The sequence below is a fragment of the Centroberyx gerrardi genome, chromosome 7 (assembly GCF_048128805.1).
Source record: "Centroberyx gerrardi isolate f3 chromosome 7, fCenGer3.hap1.cur.20231027, whole genome shotgun sequence".
NCBI lineage: Eukaryota > Metazoa > Chordata > Actinopteri > Beryciformes > Berycidae > Centroberyx > Centroberyx gerrardi.
Genome location: NC_136003.1, coordinates 26,294,844 through 26,311,008, shown reverse-complemented (window position 1 = coordinate 26,311,008; position 16,165 = coordinate 26,294,844). Strand labels below are relative to the sequence as shown.

The following is a 16,165-nucleotide window of genomic DNA, read 5'->3' as shown; positions in this document are numbered from 1 at the left end:
AATTAAATAAAATGAAATAAAAACAGTTTTTACATATGGCCATATGTTATTTTGTAATCATATTAACATACATTTATTCTTTGTTCTACCGAGTCGCAAGTAAGGTCCAAAGGAAATACAGAATTTTTATTTCATAAAATTTCTGTTTGTATTTAACGTTACAGTTTAGAGTTTTGTGTTGTAGGATGCTAGGGTGGCATCGTATGATAGACTGGTGGTATAAGTCAGTATAGCTTAGTTAACTACCGACATTTTCTGTATGCACTACCCTTCGTCGACACTAGTGGTCTTCTTTGTCCCCCTAGTCACATTTTGTGATCGCGGTGGAGCTGCTGAATGAGCTTGTTCAGAAATGGAAAACTTGAACTGAGACCTGAGATTGAGACAGACATTAAGAACGATACAGATTATAACTGTGTTCTGCTCCGATTCACATTCTGAATGAACTGCGAGTTATCTTGTCTTTAAACACAGATGAAGCAATTATTTGTCTCAACTGGGCAAGTGACTCTATACGCACATGCGCAGCTAGGTTGCTTGCGGGTTAAATGCGTCAAGTCAGCTAGTGTTGGCCAGAATAAGGCCGGACGTTAAGCGATTTTACTTTCAAAATAAAAATGAGATTCGCGTTAAATTCATTATATGCAAAAGAATACGACGTTATTTGAGCGTTAGAACTCTTTAAAGCCATCAAATGTATTTTGATTTACTACAGATTCACCCTTAAGTCATTCATTATTTATATGCTAACAATTTGTATAACCTGAAATACGTCAACGTCTGTTAGTCCATGGGTTTATTTTGAAAATTGTGACCGGAAGTGTTGTTTTTTATTCTGGCTTGTTTGACACTAGTTTAGATCTCAGCGAGCAATGCGAGTCTTTGTTAATTAAACTGTGAAGAAATCTTCGTCTGAAGAAAGATTTGTTTAATCGAATGCTCATTCCAGCCACATTTGTTGATGTTTGTTCTTGCAATTAAAAATAATTCATAGTAGTTTGCTTGCAAGACTATTGATTTCATAGTTAGCTTGCTAGCTGGTTAGACAACAACTGTGAGGAGGATGTCGCTCCACGGCAAACGAAAAGAAATCTACAAATACGAGGCGCCATGGACGGTGTATGCAATGAACTGGAGCGTCCGCCCAGACAAACGCTTTCGGTTGGCACTAGGGAGCTTTGTGGAGGAATACAACAACAAGGTGCGTGGTGTGGATATTATCATTTATCAGTTAAAAACGGCAGCTAAGCTAGCTAACGGTAGCTTGCCTTGCCACGGCTATCCTGCGTAGGAGCCAAGGCATAGGAGCACAGACTGACTGTGCCCTTTGTTATCATTCTCAAGTAGCACATACAAGTACTACTGTGGTCACTGGGCCTTTATTAAAAATGTACAACAAGCTTGCTGCTGTTAACTTACTATATGATTATCAAACTACCCTGTAAACACTCCTTTGGTTAGTCTTGATGTAAAGATAAGTGGTTGTTTTGGTTCCTCTATACAGGTTCAGCTGGTGGGTCTGGAGGAGGAGAGCTCAGAGTTTATCTGCAGGAACACATTTGACCACCCTTATCCCACTACCAAGATCATGTGGATACCAGACACCAAGGGAGTCTACCCAGACCTGCTTGCCACCAGTGGGGACTACCTGCGCATCTGGAGGGTATGATATGTCTTCCCTGGACGTGATTTTGTTGTCCAGTTCCTGCCTGTCAGTGGGCACAGTGATAGTCTGTGACTGCACCGCCAAGGGAGAAAAGGAGACATCTCCTTCGCAGTCATGTGAACCTAGTCTTGTTAATGCTGTGGGGATAACGCCAATTTGTTGATTGTTTTGATGGCCGGCTGAACTCTGCTTGATTAACTTATTACATTTACTGGTAGAGGTTAGCTCACTACTAAATCCTTTAAATTTACCCGTCAGGTCAGCGACACAGAAACACGTCTAGAGTGCTTGCTGAATAACAACAAGAACTCAGACTTCTGCGCTCCTCTCACCTCCTTTGACTGGAATGAAGTTGATCCCAATCTGCTGGGTAAGAGAATCACTGTCTGACATTAGGAGAGATGTTGTGTGGAGTTGGTGCTGCGATTTTTTTTTTTTAACGTTATTGTTCTTTTAGGGATGCAAGCGTCAAGTTTGAATTTCTAACATGTTGGTTCACTCTGCAGGCACTTCCAGCATTGACACCACCTGCACTATCTGGGGGCTGGAGACGGGTCAGGTGTTGGGACGGGTCAACCTGGTGTCTGGACACGTCAAGACCCAGCTCATTGCTCATGACAAAGAGGTGTGTGTGTCTTCAAAGAGTGGAAAAATGACTGTTGAACTTATGTATTTGCAAAACTGAGATTTATCAATGCAAAGAGGAACCTTGTGCGATGTTTACTTATGTGTGGTGGAAGCACAGCCTGGAGAGTCTCTACAGCGTCGTCTCTGTGTGTCTGTATAGGTGTATGACATTGCGTTCAGCCGTGCGGGAGGCGGTCGGGATATGTTTGCCTCGGTTGGAGCTGACGGTTCCGTCCGCATGTTTGACCTGCGGCACCTGGAGCACAGCACCATCATCTATGAAGACCCGCAGCACCACCCGCTGCTCCGCCTCTGCTGGAACAAGCAGGACCCCAACTACCTGGCCACGATGGCCATGGACGGCATGGAGGTCGGTTTGCCTTGTAGCAGTTCAGTCTGTCAGGAGCTGTGTTTCCATCCAACTGTCAACCAAATTTGAAGTTGTTTTAAGTTTTAAGTCATTTTAATTGTTTATTCCTCTCAGCTAATTTGGGCCATATTTCATGCTGTCCAAAGACAAAAGCAAAGAAACGCACTTGGCATCAGATTCTTCAGTTCTTTGAGCTTCTTATAATTTATAGACAACATTTCCAAATATCCCAAAGCCACTTTTGAACTGTTTTGCAGTGAGATAAACCATTTTTCGGAGCGATTATGCCAAGCCTGCATTATTATTTATTTGCAAAATGCCTTTGCATTGCCATTTATCACATAAAAACATTTCCGGTGTAAGCAAGCATAAAAACGTTCTCTCAATACTGAGGATATTGTATTGAAATTTGCAGTTTTATTTCATATTTTCTAATTTCATAAATCACAATTGCCATGAAAATACTTGGATGGAAACCCAGCTACTTCTCAGCATCTTTGATTTGAGTGTTTACCCTGTGTTTCTTCTTTGGCATTAATTGATGTGTCTGTGTGTTAGGTGGTGATCCTGGATGTTCGTGTGCCTTGCACGCCGGTGGCCCGGCTCAACAACCACCGCGCCTGTGTGAACGGCATCGCCTGGGCCCCCCACTCCTCCTGTCACATCTGCACTGCAGGTGGGCTCAAACTCCCCGCTGTTAATCAGTTGTGTTTTCTTTATCCCCTGCTCCCCCGGTCTTGAATAATTCTTTTAATACCCGCTCTGCGTGTCTTCCTCCTCCCTCAGCGGACGACCACCAGGCCCTGATCTGGGACATCCAGCAGATGCCGCGGGCCATCGAGGACCCCATCCTGGCCTACACCGCCGAGGGGGAGATCAACAACGTGCAGTGGGCGTCCACGCAGCCGGACTGGATCGCCATCTGCTACAACAACTGCCTGGAGATCCTGCGTGTCTAAACCCACGGACACTTGGATGGAGAAGAGAGGGCCGTTCCTTCAGACCTGGACTTAATTTTCAAGTGTGAGATCTTGTAGTCGTCATCCCGCTGCTTTCAAGACGAGGATGTGGCGACGAGCGAACTTTCTGGACTGTTTTTGGAGTATCCCGTACCCCGCTCCACACTATCCCGGTTTACATTTTCTTCCATGTCTTTACTCCGTCGTACTTCTGTCAGATGTATTTTATGCTCATATTTATTTTGCTTACAAGGTAGCGTTCAGTTATCTGCACAGCAGCTGTAAAGTGCGTCAGCGCTTTGAACTCTGGGCAGTCGTCGGTGAAAATCAGAACAGAATTTTTTTTTTTTGTTTTACTTGCTTCTTGGTGTGAGTTTTCACTTCAGCCAGCCGTGAGATTATCATGAAGGTTTTAGATGTTGTGCTCAGAGGTGTTTGGTATGTTTGAGTTGAAAGGTTGACACGAATCAGTCGGTGGAAGATGACCTCTCTAATATTCAGGAAAATGTTTCAGTAGCCTTCTTGTGGTTTTCATACCATATTAACGGTGATTGAAGTATCAATATATTACAGTCTTATTTACTCCTGTGGCAATTTTGAACTGTTAAATTTTCAAATGGGTGTGTGTTCAGTATCCTCTCTCCAAATGATTGTATCCAGGCTAAAAATTTTGTCCCTTGTGACCTGTGCAACTTTGAGAATTGTAAAATAACCGGAGAGGGGTTCATATTGTCACTGCAGTGGTGTCCGTCATCATATGGTGTGTTTTGGCTTTCTGTTATAGCTCGGCTGATGATGCCCTGTCAAATAAGACTCAGAACCTACCAGAGCAATGTCGTTCAGCCTTTGGCCCCCCGATGATTTTCTTCTCCCTTTTTTCAGTCGACATTGCTTGGGAAAACTGCATCTTCTGTTGTGTGAGAAGTGAGTTGTGGAATGGGAGGAAAGTGAAACAGCTGTTTGACCCTGTCTTCTTCTTCGTCTGCCTCTCTTTCTATTGTTTTCAATACTTAAAGGTCAAGACCTTGTAGCATGCCAGTACAAGGGGAAATGTACATACATATAAATATATTAACTAAGATATTGGTAAGGCAAGTGTTCATGTTGTAGCTTTTTTCATAAAGTTTGTATTATTGAATTTGCTCTACTAATAAATTGTATTCCTCCATGTCTTAGGAAGTAACCTGTCATTGCATTATTTTATTTAGTTGGGCTCGGTTTAAAATTAATGATAAACCACATTATGTTGTGTTCCTGTGCTGTTAGAAACACACGACTTTCTGTCTTCAATAGCAACCACAGATGTAGTCACAGCAAGGTTATGATGCACATAGCTAATCAGTGTTCTCCAGGCATAATGGCTGCAGGCCCAGGTGGAAACATTATACATTATGCATATACCTCAGAGACAAGGGAACATTCATTGAATTGAGTTCCTATTGATCTGCTGCCAAAGACTACGCCCCCCTGACATTGTGAGCTACCAGTATTGTTGTTTTTGTCCTGCTGAATGGTTTGGAAACAGCAGAAGGTCAGAGCCATGTGGACAAAGGGTTTGAGGGAAAAGGGGGCACCCAGATTTGAACTGGGGACCTCTTGATCTGCAGTCAAATGCTCTACCACTGAGCTATACCCCCTACACACAGAGTAGGATGTCACATTCTCACTTCAAACCTGCAAGAAAAGGCTAATTTTTTCCACCAAAGGTCAAACTAAACTCTAAGACAAACGTTACCTCTTAGATTTGAATAGGTGTGTGTGTAGGTCTCTGTCCCTGAAATTCCTTCCCCAGGTGGTTGCTGTAAATAACAACGTGTTCTTGGTCAACAATCGCCCTGAAATCTACATAATGACCCACAGGCCTGTGTGCTCTCCCCTCTCCTCTCCTCTCCTCCCTTTACACCAATGACTGCACCTCCAGTGAGCTTCAGTCAAGCTGCTCAAGTTTGTAAACGACGCCACTTTAGTGGGCCTAATCAAAGATGACGACGAGAGAGGTAGCCAACTGGTTTGCCAGCAACAAGGTTTGACTTCCATGAGGACCCACAGGCCCATCTGCCCCCGGTAATCAACAGCGCTACTAGGAGCACAGTGGAGATGTTCAAATTCCTGAGCAAAATCATCTGAAACCCCCTCAAAAGAGATGAAGAAACGCTCAATCTAATCAAGAAGACCCAGCAGAGGATCTTTTTCCTGCATCGTGTGCCACAGCCAGTCCCGGTCTAACTCTACAGATCTAACTCTAAGTTTATCTATCTATTAATAAAGTTTATCTATTCATCACTGAAAGCTTCTTCACATCATCCATCAATGTCACATGCACACACACACACACTCACACACACTACCCTAGACTGACTGACCTGCTAATCTGCACAAGGATTTTGATAAAGATATTCAGGCTTTCTATCACCTTAACTGTATTTTTTCCACATCTGTCATTCATGCATCTTTTGCTGTTTATCAAGCTGGTTGTATTTTGTGTAGACTTACATACTTGCAGTGTGTACTTGTAGAGTGTTTGTTTTGTCTACTGTCACCCAGTGCATCTTATCTGCACTACATGTGAGATCCTGTTACGTTTTGTCCCGCACCTTGTGTGTCACTCCTGTATCGTGTGAGTGTCTTGTAACGTGTCAGCACCAATAAACCAGGTCAAATTCCTCGTGTACTTGGCAAATAAAGGCGATTTGGATTCTCATTGTGATTCTGTAGTGTGTTATAAATAATCTTTAATCTAAAAAAAGATAAATAACAGTTAGGAATTTGTGCTTCAAGAAACCTTATACAGAATTATAAATGCTTGAAAAGGCATTACATTCACCTGGTGGGTGGAACTGTGAAAAACCTGTTGGCAGAGCGGCAGGGCGTCGCCGTGCCAACAGGTGACTGACAGTTACCATCCACTTCACTTTGCCACTCAGATGGACATTTAACAACCGCAACTGTGTTTCCCTTAAGTACTTAGTAAGTTGAGATGAGGGAGACCGAGCCCTCTAATGTTGGCACCTTTAGTTAAACGCGTCAGGTACATTATTCAATATGAAACGGTGCGGCCGTGCCACTTTGTTAAACACAGTCAACAGACATTGCAGACGCACGTTCATCTGAAAAATAGTTGACGCATATTTAAGTGTAACAGCACAGATATATAGACACAGAAACATGGGGAACCAAGCAAAGCAGTTGTAATGCTTTGTAAGGGCTATAGTCTACAAGAACCTCTGACGTCTTCCTGCTCTGCTTGGTTCTTTACATGGTGATGGCTTCTCATGATCAAAGGACATACTTACTGAGCGACGTCCATTCATGTCAAAACGTCAGAACAGGAATTATGAGATGAAAATTATACTTCACTGGTCATTCAAAGTTGTCCCACCATCATTCACAGTGTGCCAGACAGCTATGGTATTTGCCTTTTGATATTTTTGTCCCTCTTACACCAAAGCAACAACAGTGTGAAATCTATAATTTTGTACACTCATAACTATCACATTTACTAGATGTACGGTTCTTAATGTAACCGCTACACCTCTAACATTAGGAATAAAACAATTTCAGTTCCAAATAAATGATTACATCTTTCTATTTTTGAGTCTAAATGTGCAATTCTTCTACAACGTGAATGTAGATACTTCTTCACTCGTGACAGGAGCGTGGTGGAGCCGTCCCTCGACGTTTCACCTCGGAACTGGGCGCAGTTCGCGTAGCTTTAAGATCCGGGGGACTGCATGGCGCGTGTATATGTATGTGTGCTTATTGTCAACTCGTTTTTCAGAACTGTTCCTTCCAGTCGGGCGGGATTAATCTCTTCGTTGCACAGGACCTGGAGAGCGAGGTGACGCTGGAGCACAGAACTACGGCAGCCTGCAAGGGACGCTGTGAGTCTGTTCGTAAGAAACAAGAGGCGCTCCGCTGGACCCTCAGTGACGCGGAAGGCGAGGCGGCCCACGCTCTGCAGCAGCATCTTTACAGGACAGGGGGGGGTTTTAGAGAGACGGGGCAGTAAGGAAGTGGAGAACATATGGCTGACCGTACGTATGGCTGCCCTGCATCCATTGTAAGGGGGAGCTGTGGTTGTAAAGGACCAGGTTTTTTAGGTGGTGGTGGTGGGGAGGGGGGGTAGGGGGTTCTAGCTGCCTGGCAGGACGGGGTCGGAGACGTGCCTCTGGATCTCCTGCACCTCTGCGGAGCTTTCCAGGTGCTCGGGGAGGGAGGGGAAGCGCTGGCTGCCACACAGCAGTCCAGGAGGCGCTTGGGCCCCAGAGCACGACAGCTGAGGAGGGGCGAGGCCCACACAGGGCAGGTGGGGGGGGTCGGCCTCCGGGGACAGGGACATGGTGTCGTCGGACGCCACGGTGAGGTGGATCCCACTGGACAGGGAGTCCTTGGACTTGTGCTTGAAGTCGGAGTCTGGGCTCTGAAGAGAGAGAGGAGGATCAAGGCCTGTTCAAGCAGATCAAGCAGTCCATAGGTATTTGGACAGTGACACATTTTTTGTTGTGTTGGCTCTATACTCCAGCACACTGGATTGGAAACCCACCTGTAGCGGTGAGGCGGCGCTGTCGATCTGCACCGGCGGGATGGGAGGGACCGCGTGGATGGTGGGTGCTCCGGTGCCGTACAGGGTGGTGGGGTGGGGCGGGTGGGGCGGGTGAGGGCCGGGTGACACGACGCTGTAGGCGGGCGGCACCGGGGCCATCTGTCTCTGGAGCAGCTGCAGGATCACATTGATGTCTGCCGTCATCCGGGTCTCCAGTCTGGGCAGGATGAAGGAGACAGAGGGACACCGTGAAAAAAAGAGTTTGGGAACTACCTTCATGTTCAGTAAAAAGATAAGATTTTAACTATGCTTGACATTATGTTTCAGTGAATACTTCAATGTTCTTTCAGATACTCTTCTCATTTCTTATTTTCAAAATGTCCACTAGGCTTCTCTGTTGCTCTCTTTCTCTCTCACACTCACACTCACACACACACACACACACACACACACGCACAAGCAGACAGGCAAATAAAAGTGAGCACACACAACCATACAGAGCTTCTCCCAACGTTTTACTGTCTTGTTCCTTCCTCTATCTCTCTCATTCATCTTTCTCTCCTCTCTCCTCCCTCTCTCTCATCACACACACACACACACACACACACACACACACACACACACACACACACACACACACACACACACACACACACACACACACACACCTTACAACCTCCTTCCAGGAACTGAAATACAAATAGAGCAGGAGGGGGAGGGAGGAGTTTTTGCCTAGTGACTACGTAGCTCTAACCTGCAGGCTAACATTGGCCATTAGGCAGAACACCGATAACAGTGACAGTCACATTAACAGGGGGTATAGCTCAGTGGTAGAGCATTTGACTGCAGATCAAGAGGTCCCCGGTTCAAATCCGGGTGCCCCCTCTTTTCTGTCAACAGTGGTAATAGCTCTCCTGGTCATATATACTGATTAATGCAGAAGAGGATCAGGGCCACATGTGAAAAATGTATTTGAGTTCAGAAAATAATCACAGAGTTCTTAGAGTGAAGTCTGAGTTCTAACTAGTTCTTTTCTCAGACTTCTGACATTAATCTCAGAACTCAAATACATTTTCCACATGTGGCCCTAATCCTCTTCCGTAGATTTAGAACCATCAGCGCTCAAACACAGAAGTGACTGACCGGTTGCAGGGCCGGCCCCAGGGTTTTGGTGGCCCTGAACAAGAAATTTGTGGCCCTATAACACTAAACATTACAGCAGTCATCACATATGGAATGAAACTGTACAGCCCGTTACATACCAAAGCAATGAGCTGGGTAAAAGGTAGAACAGGTGGTGTGAAAGGGTCTAACCAGGTGATCTCAGTAATGCAACCCAGGAATAAACTTTTATTAGGCATTTAAAAACTTGTTATAGTCTGAAAACTATTCCAAGCTTACTCAGAGGGATACAATTGTTGACAACTGTCTTGTGCAGTACAGTGTAATCTATCAAGAGAAAAAAAAAATATCATGCAAGGTTAGCTAGTTAATTGTAAGCCTGTGTGCACGGATGTGTGTGTATAGAGCGCAAACCTGGGTAACCTAAATGTAATTCAGTTTCATAAGTATCATTCAGCAACAATATTATAGCCTACTTTCTATCCCTGTTCATTATTATATTGATAACTGGAGAACTCGCTTTCCTGTATGATTTCACTGCAACAGTAGATCTATACACTCAGAGGATTCAAATCCTTGAATTATGAGGCCCCATGATGGAGCACAGACGTGTGTGGCCCTAAACGAGCGCATAAACTGTTTATGCCTGGGGCCGGCTCTGACCGGTTGAGCTGGGACTGCAGCAGCTCCAGCCTGGACTCCAGCTCGCTGGGCCGGTCCTCTGTGCAGGGCGGGGGGTGGTAGGTGGCCCGGACCGAGGAGGAGCGCCTCTGGCTGTCTGAGAACTGGCTGGCTCTGCGGTCCGGCCAGAAGCCGTACAGTCCGGACATGCTGATGGGAGCTGCTGCTGGAACAAGAGAAAGAGACCCGGACCCCATTGACTTCTGTAACACTTTCATTTTCAGTTATTCAAGGAAGTCATGCGAAGAGAGAGACAAGGTAGCATTGGGCTTTAGCAAGAGACAGTCCACTGTGTACTAAACAGGGTTATTATAGTTTGGGATTTTTCAATAGTTTTTATTTTTATATAGTTTTTAATTTTTATCTCAATTTCAGTTTAGTTTTAGTTAGTTTTCAGTCTGGGTTTGGTAGTTTTAGTTTAGTTTATTTATTTATTTATTTTAACAACTGTTTTGTTTCAGTTTAGTTTTCATTTAGTTTCAGTTTTCGTTTGAGTTTTTTTGGGAGGGGAGATATTTTTCAAAGGATTATTGATAGAAGTCCAGAAGGTATTTTGTATATGTTTGCAACAGATAATGTAATACAGTGTAATACAAACGTATACAATACAAATCTAATACAAAATTATTTTTTTTAATTGATTTAGTTAATAGATTTTAGGGACCATTTCAACATTCTCCGCCAAAAATGTATTCTCTTTTTTACCCTGCAAATAGATAAGAAAGATAAAGATAAAAACTAGAAACATTCCACATATATTTTTTATTTTATATTAGTGAAAAAGGAAAAGGGGGTGGGGGTGGGGGGGGGTCTGCCTCTCCTCTCCAAGAAAGGGGTTCGGATTTTTGTAAAAAAGGTGTTTAGAGCCTCTGGAAGTGCGTCAAAGTTTCTCTAGTTTCAAAAACTACATGATGTCTTTAATCCATCTGGAGAAAGATGGGGAGAGATTGATGTTTGATGTTTCTATGAACGGAAAACAAGACACTTAGCAGCAGTAATAGCTTTGACATGTCTGAGAATGTTTTCTGACCCCAATAATAAAGACAATACAGATGTGACTGATGAAAGCATTGATGCTTTAACCCCAGGCACCCTGAGTTTCCCCGTGAATTTCCTCTTAAGTAGCTTCAAAGTTAGAAAAAAACATTTTCCCATGCTGTACGACAATGTCACATATTCTGTATCTGCTCGTTCCAACGCTTCACTGAAGATACAGCTGCTTTTATTGAGTGAAATATTTAAACCCAAGGCGCCGTGTTTTTTATGGCTGCAGCATTACATCAAATGGAAAAAATCGAAATGTTTGTGCATCATTTTCTACACATTTCACTGTAATTCAGCCTGACATATTTGGTATCTTTGGAAACCTTGGGATCTTGACTAGAATTTAAAATACATTTCTGTGGGTTTGAACAAAGCTTGGCTATGAAACATGTGTTTGTAATGATGGTACCGAATGTGGGACTGGTGGATGGAGTCTTTACCCGAGTAGGGAGGCCCTCCACGGTCTACAGGAGGTCCCATGCCCGCCGAGGGTCCGCTGGGCGGCAGCAGGCTGACCACTGCGGGGGGGTAGTCTCTGGTGTCGCCCCCGGGGGGATAGAGCTCCCCCTTGCTGTGTCCCATGGGCTTCATCTCCTCATCGCTAGACTGGGAGCAGATACTGGCGCTGCTGCACAGGTCCTCCCAATGGGAACCTGCCGTCGTGCCCCGGTGGTGGTTCCCCATCGGACAGGACTGGTCGGGGTACGAGTCCTCGCGGTCCGTACCGTCTGCACCGACAGAGTCACGGGACAGCCAGGGAACGACAATACAGGGATCAGACACCAGACAGAGGGTGCATGGAAATGTTTGACCTACTGAACCCCAAAACCCTCACACTTACCAGGCCGGTTTCGCCGACGCAAGGAGCTCCTCCGGTGCCTCGTCCGGCGGTAGCCACACTCAGAGTCCCCACTCGGGGTTGGCTGGTTTATTCTATCTGCCTGATACACATCAGCTTCAGTAATTCAATAACACACACCTGATCTCATGCTTAAAGGACAAATCCACCCTCAGACACTCTTACACTGTTATACATCATCAATCTGTGATGATGCATTCATCACACACATTCAAATAGTTATTTTGTGATGATGGAATGAGAAAAATACACCACCAAATAACAAAATGGACCCACAAATGCAAGGTACATTGTTGTTTTTTTTAAGTGTTAAAAGGTGTTGTAGGGTGGATTTTTACTTTAACTTTTAATATAATTACTGGGCTGCAATGTAAAACAGTACAAAAGTACAAATTAATAGATGAGATAGACTAAGCAGGTGAAACCAGGTGAAAGCTATAATCTCTTTTTTAGTTTAAATCAACTTCATTCAAATTCATGAGGGAAAGATCCATAAAAACAAGTATTTTTAAGCCTTGAGACAAATGAAGCATGGATTATGCAAAAAAATTACAACTCACTATTGGGACGGTGTTCCTGATATTTTATATATTCAATGTATAACATCCACCAATCACTAATGTCTAAACAGCAAGGGGAAAATCCCAACTGTATCTGTATTTTAGAGCTTCAAAAGGTGGTGATCAGACGCCCTCTGGTGGCACTCACATCTCTCAGGTTGAAGGTGATCTCCAAGTTGTTCCAGAACAAGTCGGAGAAGTCGGGATACATGTCCAGCACCTCCAGCAGGTCGTCCCGCAGGATCTTGTGCAGGTCGCAGTAGGTCAAAGCCCTGACGTCAGCGCTGGATTTCCCCGGCCGCCCGTACAGACTGATGGGTTCACCGAAGATATCGTTCTTGCCTGGGGAGACCAAAGAGTAATTTAGAGTGGGTTGATCAGGTGTGTAAATCGTACATTTCACTCCTAGTTTTAGTGAAAATAGATTTGTTTATTGGCAACGTCCTAGCTTGATGGGATGAATCTGATCAAAACAAATGAAAAACAGCATTGCAGTGACACTGATCCTCAGCATTACTACTACTAAGCAGGAAATAATGGCCCCCTCAAACACAATCGAAAGAGAAATGAGATAGCCTGGATCTGAGTGCTGGCCCTATCGGTGATCAATGGCAGTGTGAAATGGAAGTGGAGCTGTGCCCAAACACCTCTGGCAAGGCTACACACCACCAGAGAGAGGAGTGTGTGTGATGTGATGCCCAGCCAGTGTGATCTGTGTAGCTGTGGCTTTGCAGGAAAGAGAGGAGAGAGTGACAGAACAAGCAACAACAGTGCCAGAAGAGGAGTTGTGACATGAGGGAAAGTACTGCAGCTCACCCAGTATGGCCACCACCACGTCGTCCCTGAGGATCTCTATGGAGCCTCTGGAGATGAAGTAGAGGGCGGTGAGAACGTCCCCGCTGTGGACCAGGGTGTCACCCGGCGGGGCGTGGGTGGTCTTGAAGCGCATGGCCAGCGCCCGCAGGCAGCCCTTGTTGGCCCCTCGAAACGCTTTGCAGTTCTGCAGCAGGCTGCGGTTCAGATGGAGGCAGATGTCCGCCTGCAGACACTCAGGGAAACCCTTCAACACCTGCAGGGCAACAGAGAGCAGTGCAGTGAGCCGGGGCTTTGAAGGAGACAGGTAATCAGAACATGGAAAACAAAGTGAATTTGAAAGGGACATAAAAGAAAGGGGTGAGAGAAGGAGAGAGATGTGTCAGATGGCCATCGATTCAGGAGGGCACAAAGGACAGTGGCTCCAAGTGATTATCTGTGCTCAGATTGAATTGGCAGCCGCTAACTCTGCTCTCTGGCTACGTCATGTTCCTGTTGCTGTGCTGTCAGCAGCCCAAGGCTCGCTCCTCTTTGCTCTACCAGCAAGGATGTGACGCACATCGCCAACGCTAAAGTGGGTCACCTGGTGAACGCCTCGGTGTGAACACAAGTTTGCGTGTATTTAGACAAAAGGGGGCACCCAGAGTTGAACTGGGGACCTCTTGATCTGCAGTCAAATGCTCTACCACTGAGCTATACCCCCACATGATTTACAAATGTTATATTGCTTCTGCAGAATGCCATGTATGACGCCCAAAGCCTGGCTCATGTAGACAGAAAATGTCACTTTGAGAAGCAGATGGGTATAGAGATAGAGGGTTGGAGATTTAGACAAGCAATCATATTCTGGAGTCAAACCCAGATTTTTGCAACACATAGAAGTGTTGCTTTGATGAGGTCAGTTTAGGGGAAACTTTAATGATCCCTGTGGGAAAACTGGGTCATTGCAGTGGCAAAGAACAGGGTATAGATAAGAATAACTCAGATAGAGCGTATTGAGGATAGTGCAGCAAATAATTACAACAATAGAATATACTGAGGATAATACAACAAATAAGTATATATTTTATTAGACTTACAGATAGATGGAGGACCGCTAATTGGTCACATGATCAAATTTTTGTTGGTAACATATATAGAGAAATCCATCTAGCCGTGCGGAGAGGGCGCTGCCTGTTCTCACTCTTTGTTGTAGCTGAATGGCTAGTCTGAGGCTTCATGCTAGAGCTATGTGGACAAAAGAGACACACAGACATTGATCCGGACAGGGGGCACCCAGAGTCGAACTGGGGACCTGTTGATCTGCAGTCAAACGCTCTACCACTGAGCTATACCCCCTGTTGGAAACAACTCTGAGAGCCAAAACACTGATTTCTAAAGCTTTTTCAAATGGCTTCTCAACAGCTTTGACACTTGTATAAAACTAGAAGGGCACTCGGAGAGCGCAGACCTCCGCCAAGGTTCGTGCTATTATTGCTTGTTCGTGAGTCGGATCCGGATCCGCTCCAAAATTTAATGGGTTCTTCCTTGGCCCATGAAACACCCTTCCACGAAGTTTCATGAAAATCGGGCCAGTAGTTTTTCTGTAATCCTGCTAACAGACAAACAAACAGACAAACGGCACCGAAAACATAACCTCCTTGGCGGAGGTAATGACAAGTTTTTGTGACCATGTTTGTGTGCATGCCTGTCGATCTGTGTGTGTGTGTGTGTGTGTGTGTATAGGGTTGAATGTCTACAGGAGTAGAAGAAGAAGTAGAAGAAGTTTTGCCTGATGAAGACTGTGCTGGTCGAAACGTTGCATTAATAAATATTTTGGGAGCTTATATATTCAGTGTGCGGACATCCTTCCTCGTGTCTCTGAACGTCTGCAGGACTCACAGCGTTCATGTCGATGCCGTTGGTGTAGGACCAGGCGTGTTGGAAGTACTCCTCCAGCCTCTGCCTCAGGCCTCCCGGGATCTGGTGGAAGCGGATGAACTCTTTGACCCGTAACATCTGGGTGTGGTAGCGGGCCGTGCCTGAGTACAGCCTCTGAATGATGGCTGACACGTTCCCAAAGATACTGGCGTACATCAGAGCTGCGTGGGACAGAGGAGAGAGATGCTGTGTGTCAGGGGAATTGAAGAGATCGGTTCCAAAATTAGATATATCTGTCATTTAAAAAAAACAATAAAACAGTAACTACTACAAAATGAGTCAGAGCACACAATTAAAAAATCCAAAATGAAAGTAATATAATAATAATATTAAAGGATAAACTTCAGGTCATGATGTTTAACTTTTCTAAATAGCATGACAGTTTTTCACACACGCACACACACACACACACACACACACTTTCTCTCATACTAGGGTTAGATATATTTGATATATTGGTTTGCCAATATATCAGGTCAATATTGACCTTTTATTAAATATCAGATATCAGCCAGTCATTGACCTCCGATGTGATGGAGGTTCCTCCCTGACCACAGCTACAGAAAAACAGTCTGGAAAACCTGCAATGAAATTGGATTTTCTTTGCACATTTTATCTATTCATTTAATTGTCCAATAATGTTCCCTCTACCACTCTGGGCAGATAGGTCACTCTGCCTTAAAGAGCTGCTAACCCAACTAAAAAAATAATTAGTCCTGGTTTCAATGGAGAGTTTTAGTGTCCCATGATGCTCTAAATGTTGTTTCAGAGGCTTTTCAACCCTGACAAGAATGCAATTCTGGTGGAAACACTCTATACATGTATTTTTTTAGCATGAAAATGGAAACATTTAAGGATTGAAGGTTTGGATGTTGTCACAAAATATCATTCAATACAGAAATATTGGTATCGGCCTTCAAAACCCATATCTGTTGAACCCTATCTCACACTTTCATACACTCTCATTCTGTCCCTCTCTTACACACACACACACACACACA

The 16,165-nt window shown here is 44.6% G+C and overlaps 2 protein-coding genes and 4 non-coding genes across 6 annotated transcripts in view; 2 read left to right on the top strand and 4 right to left on the bottom strand.

Moving 5' to 3' along the window:
* The first annotated feature begins 850 nt into the window (after nt 1-850).
* Nucleotides 851-4,792, top strand: dcaf7 (ddb1 and cul4 associated factor 7). The gene is made up of 7 exons (XM_071900920.2): nt 851-1,201; nt 1,505-1,663; nt 1,925-2,036; nt 2,173-2,291; nt 2,454-2,663; nt 3,222-3,339; nt 3,450-4,792. The coding sequence occupies exons 1-7, from the start codon at nt 1,064-1,066 to the stop codon at nt 3,620-3,622; spliced, it is 1,029 nt and encodes a 342-aa protein (XP_071757021.1). The 5' UTR covers nt 851-1,063; the 3' UTR covers nt 3,623-4,792.
* Nucleotides 4,793-5,187: 395 nt separating this feature from the next.
* On the bottom strand, nt 5,188-5,259 carry trnac-gca (transfer RNA cysteine (anticodon GCA)). The gene has a single exon. It is a non-coding gene; the product is annotated as a tRNA-Cys (tRNA).
* A 2,495-nt stretch (nt 5,260-7,754) lies between these two features.
* kcnh6a (potassium voltage-gated channel, subfamily H (eag-related), member 6a) overlaps nt 7,755-16,165 on the bottom strand; it is a 29,862-nt gene continuing 21,451 nt past the window's right edge. Inside the window, exons 9-16 of the mRNA XM_071900903.2 lie at nt 15,126-15,325; nt 13,248-13,500; nt 12,580-12,773; nt 11,854-11,953; nt 11,453-11,740; nt 9,951-10,134; nt 8,166-8,382; nt 7,755-8,042 (exon numbers count right to left, since the gene is read on the bottom strand). Coding sequence (XP_071757004.2) covers nt 7,755-8,042; nt 8,166-8,382; nt 9,951-10,134; nt 11,453-11,740; nt 11,854-11,953; nt 12,580-12,773; nt 13,248-13,500; nt 15,126-15,325 — 1,724 coding nt within the window. The remainder of the gene's footprint in view (nt 8,043-8,165; nt 8,383-9,950; nt 10,135-11,452; nt 11,741-11,853; nt 11,954-12,579; nt 12,774-13,247; nt 13,501-15,125; nt 15,326-16,165) is intronic.
* Nucleotides 8,979-9,050, top strand: trnac-gca (transfer RNA cysteine (anticodon GCA)). The gene has a single exon. It is a non-coding gene; the product is annotated as a tRNA-Cys (tRNA).
* Nucleotides 13,876-13,947, bottom strand: trnac-gca (transfer RNA cysteine (anticodon GCA)). The gene has a single exon. It is a non-coding gene; the product is annotated as a tRNA-Cys (tRNA).
* On the bottom strand, nt 14,511-14,582 carry trnac-gca (transfer RNA cysteine (anticodon GCA)). The gene has a single exon. It is a non-coding gene; the product is annotated as a tRNA-Cys (tRNA).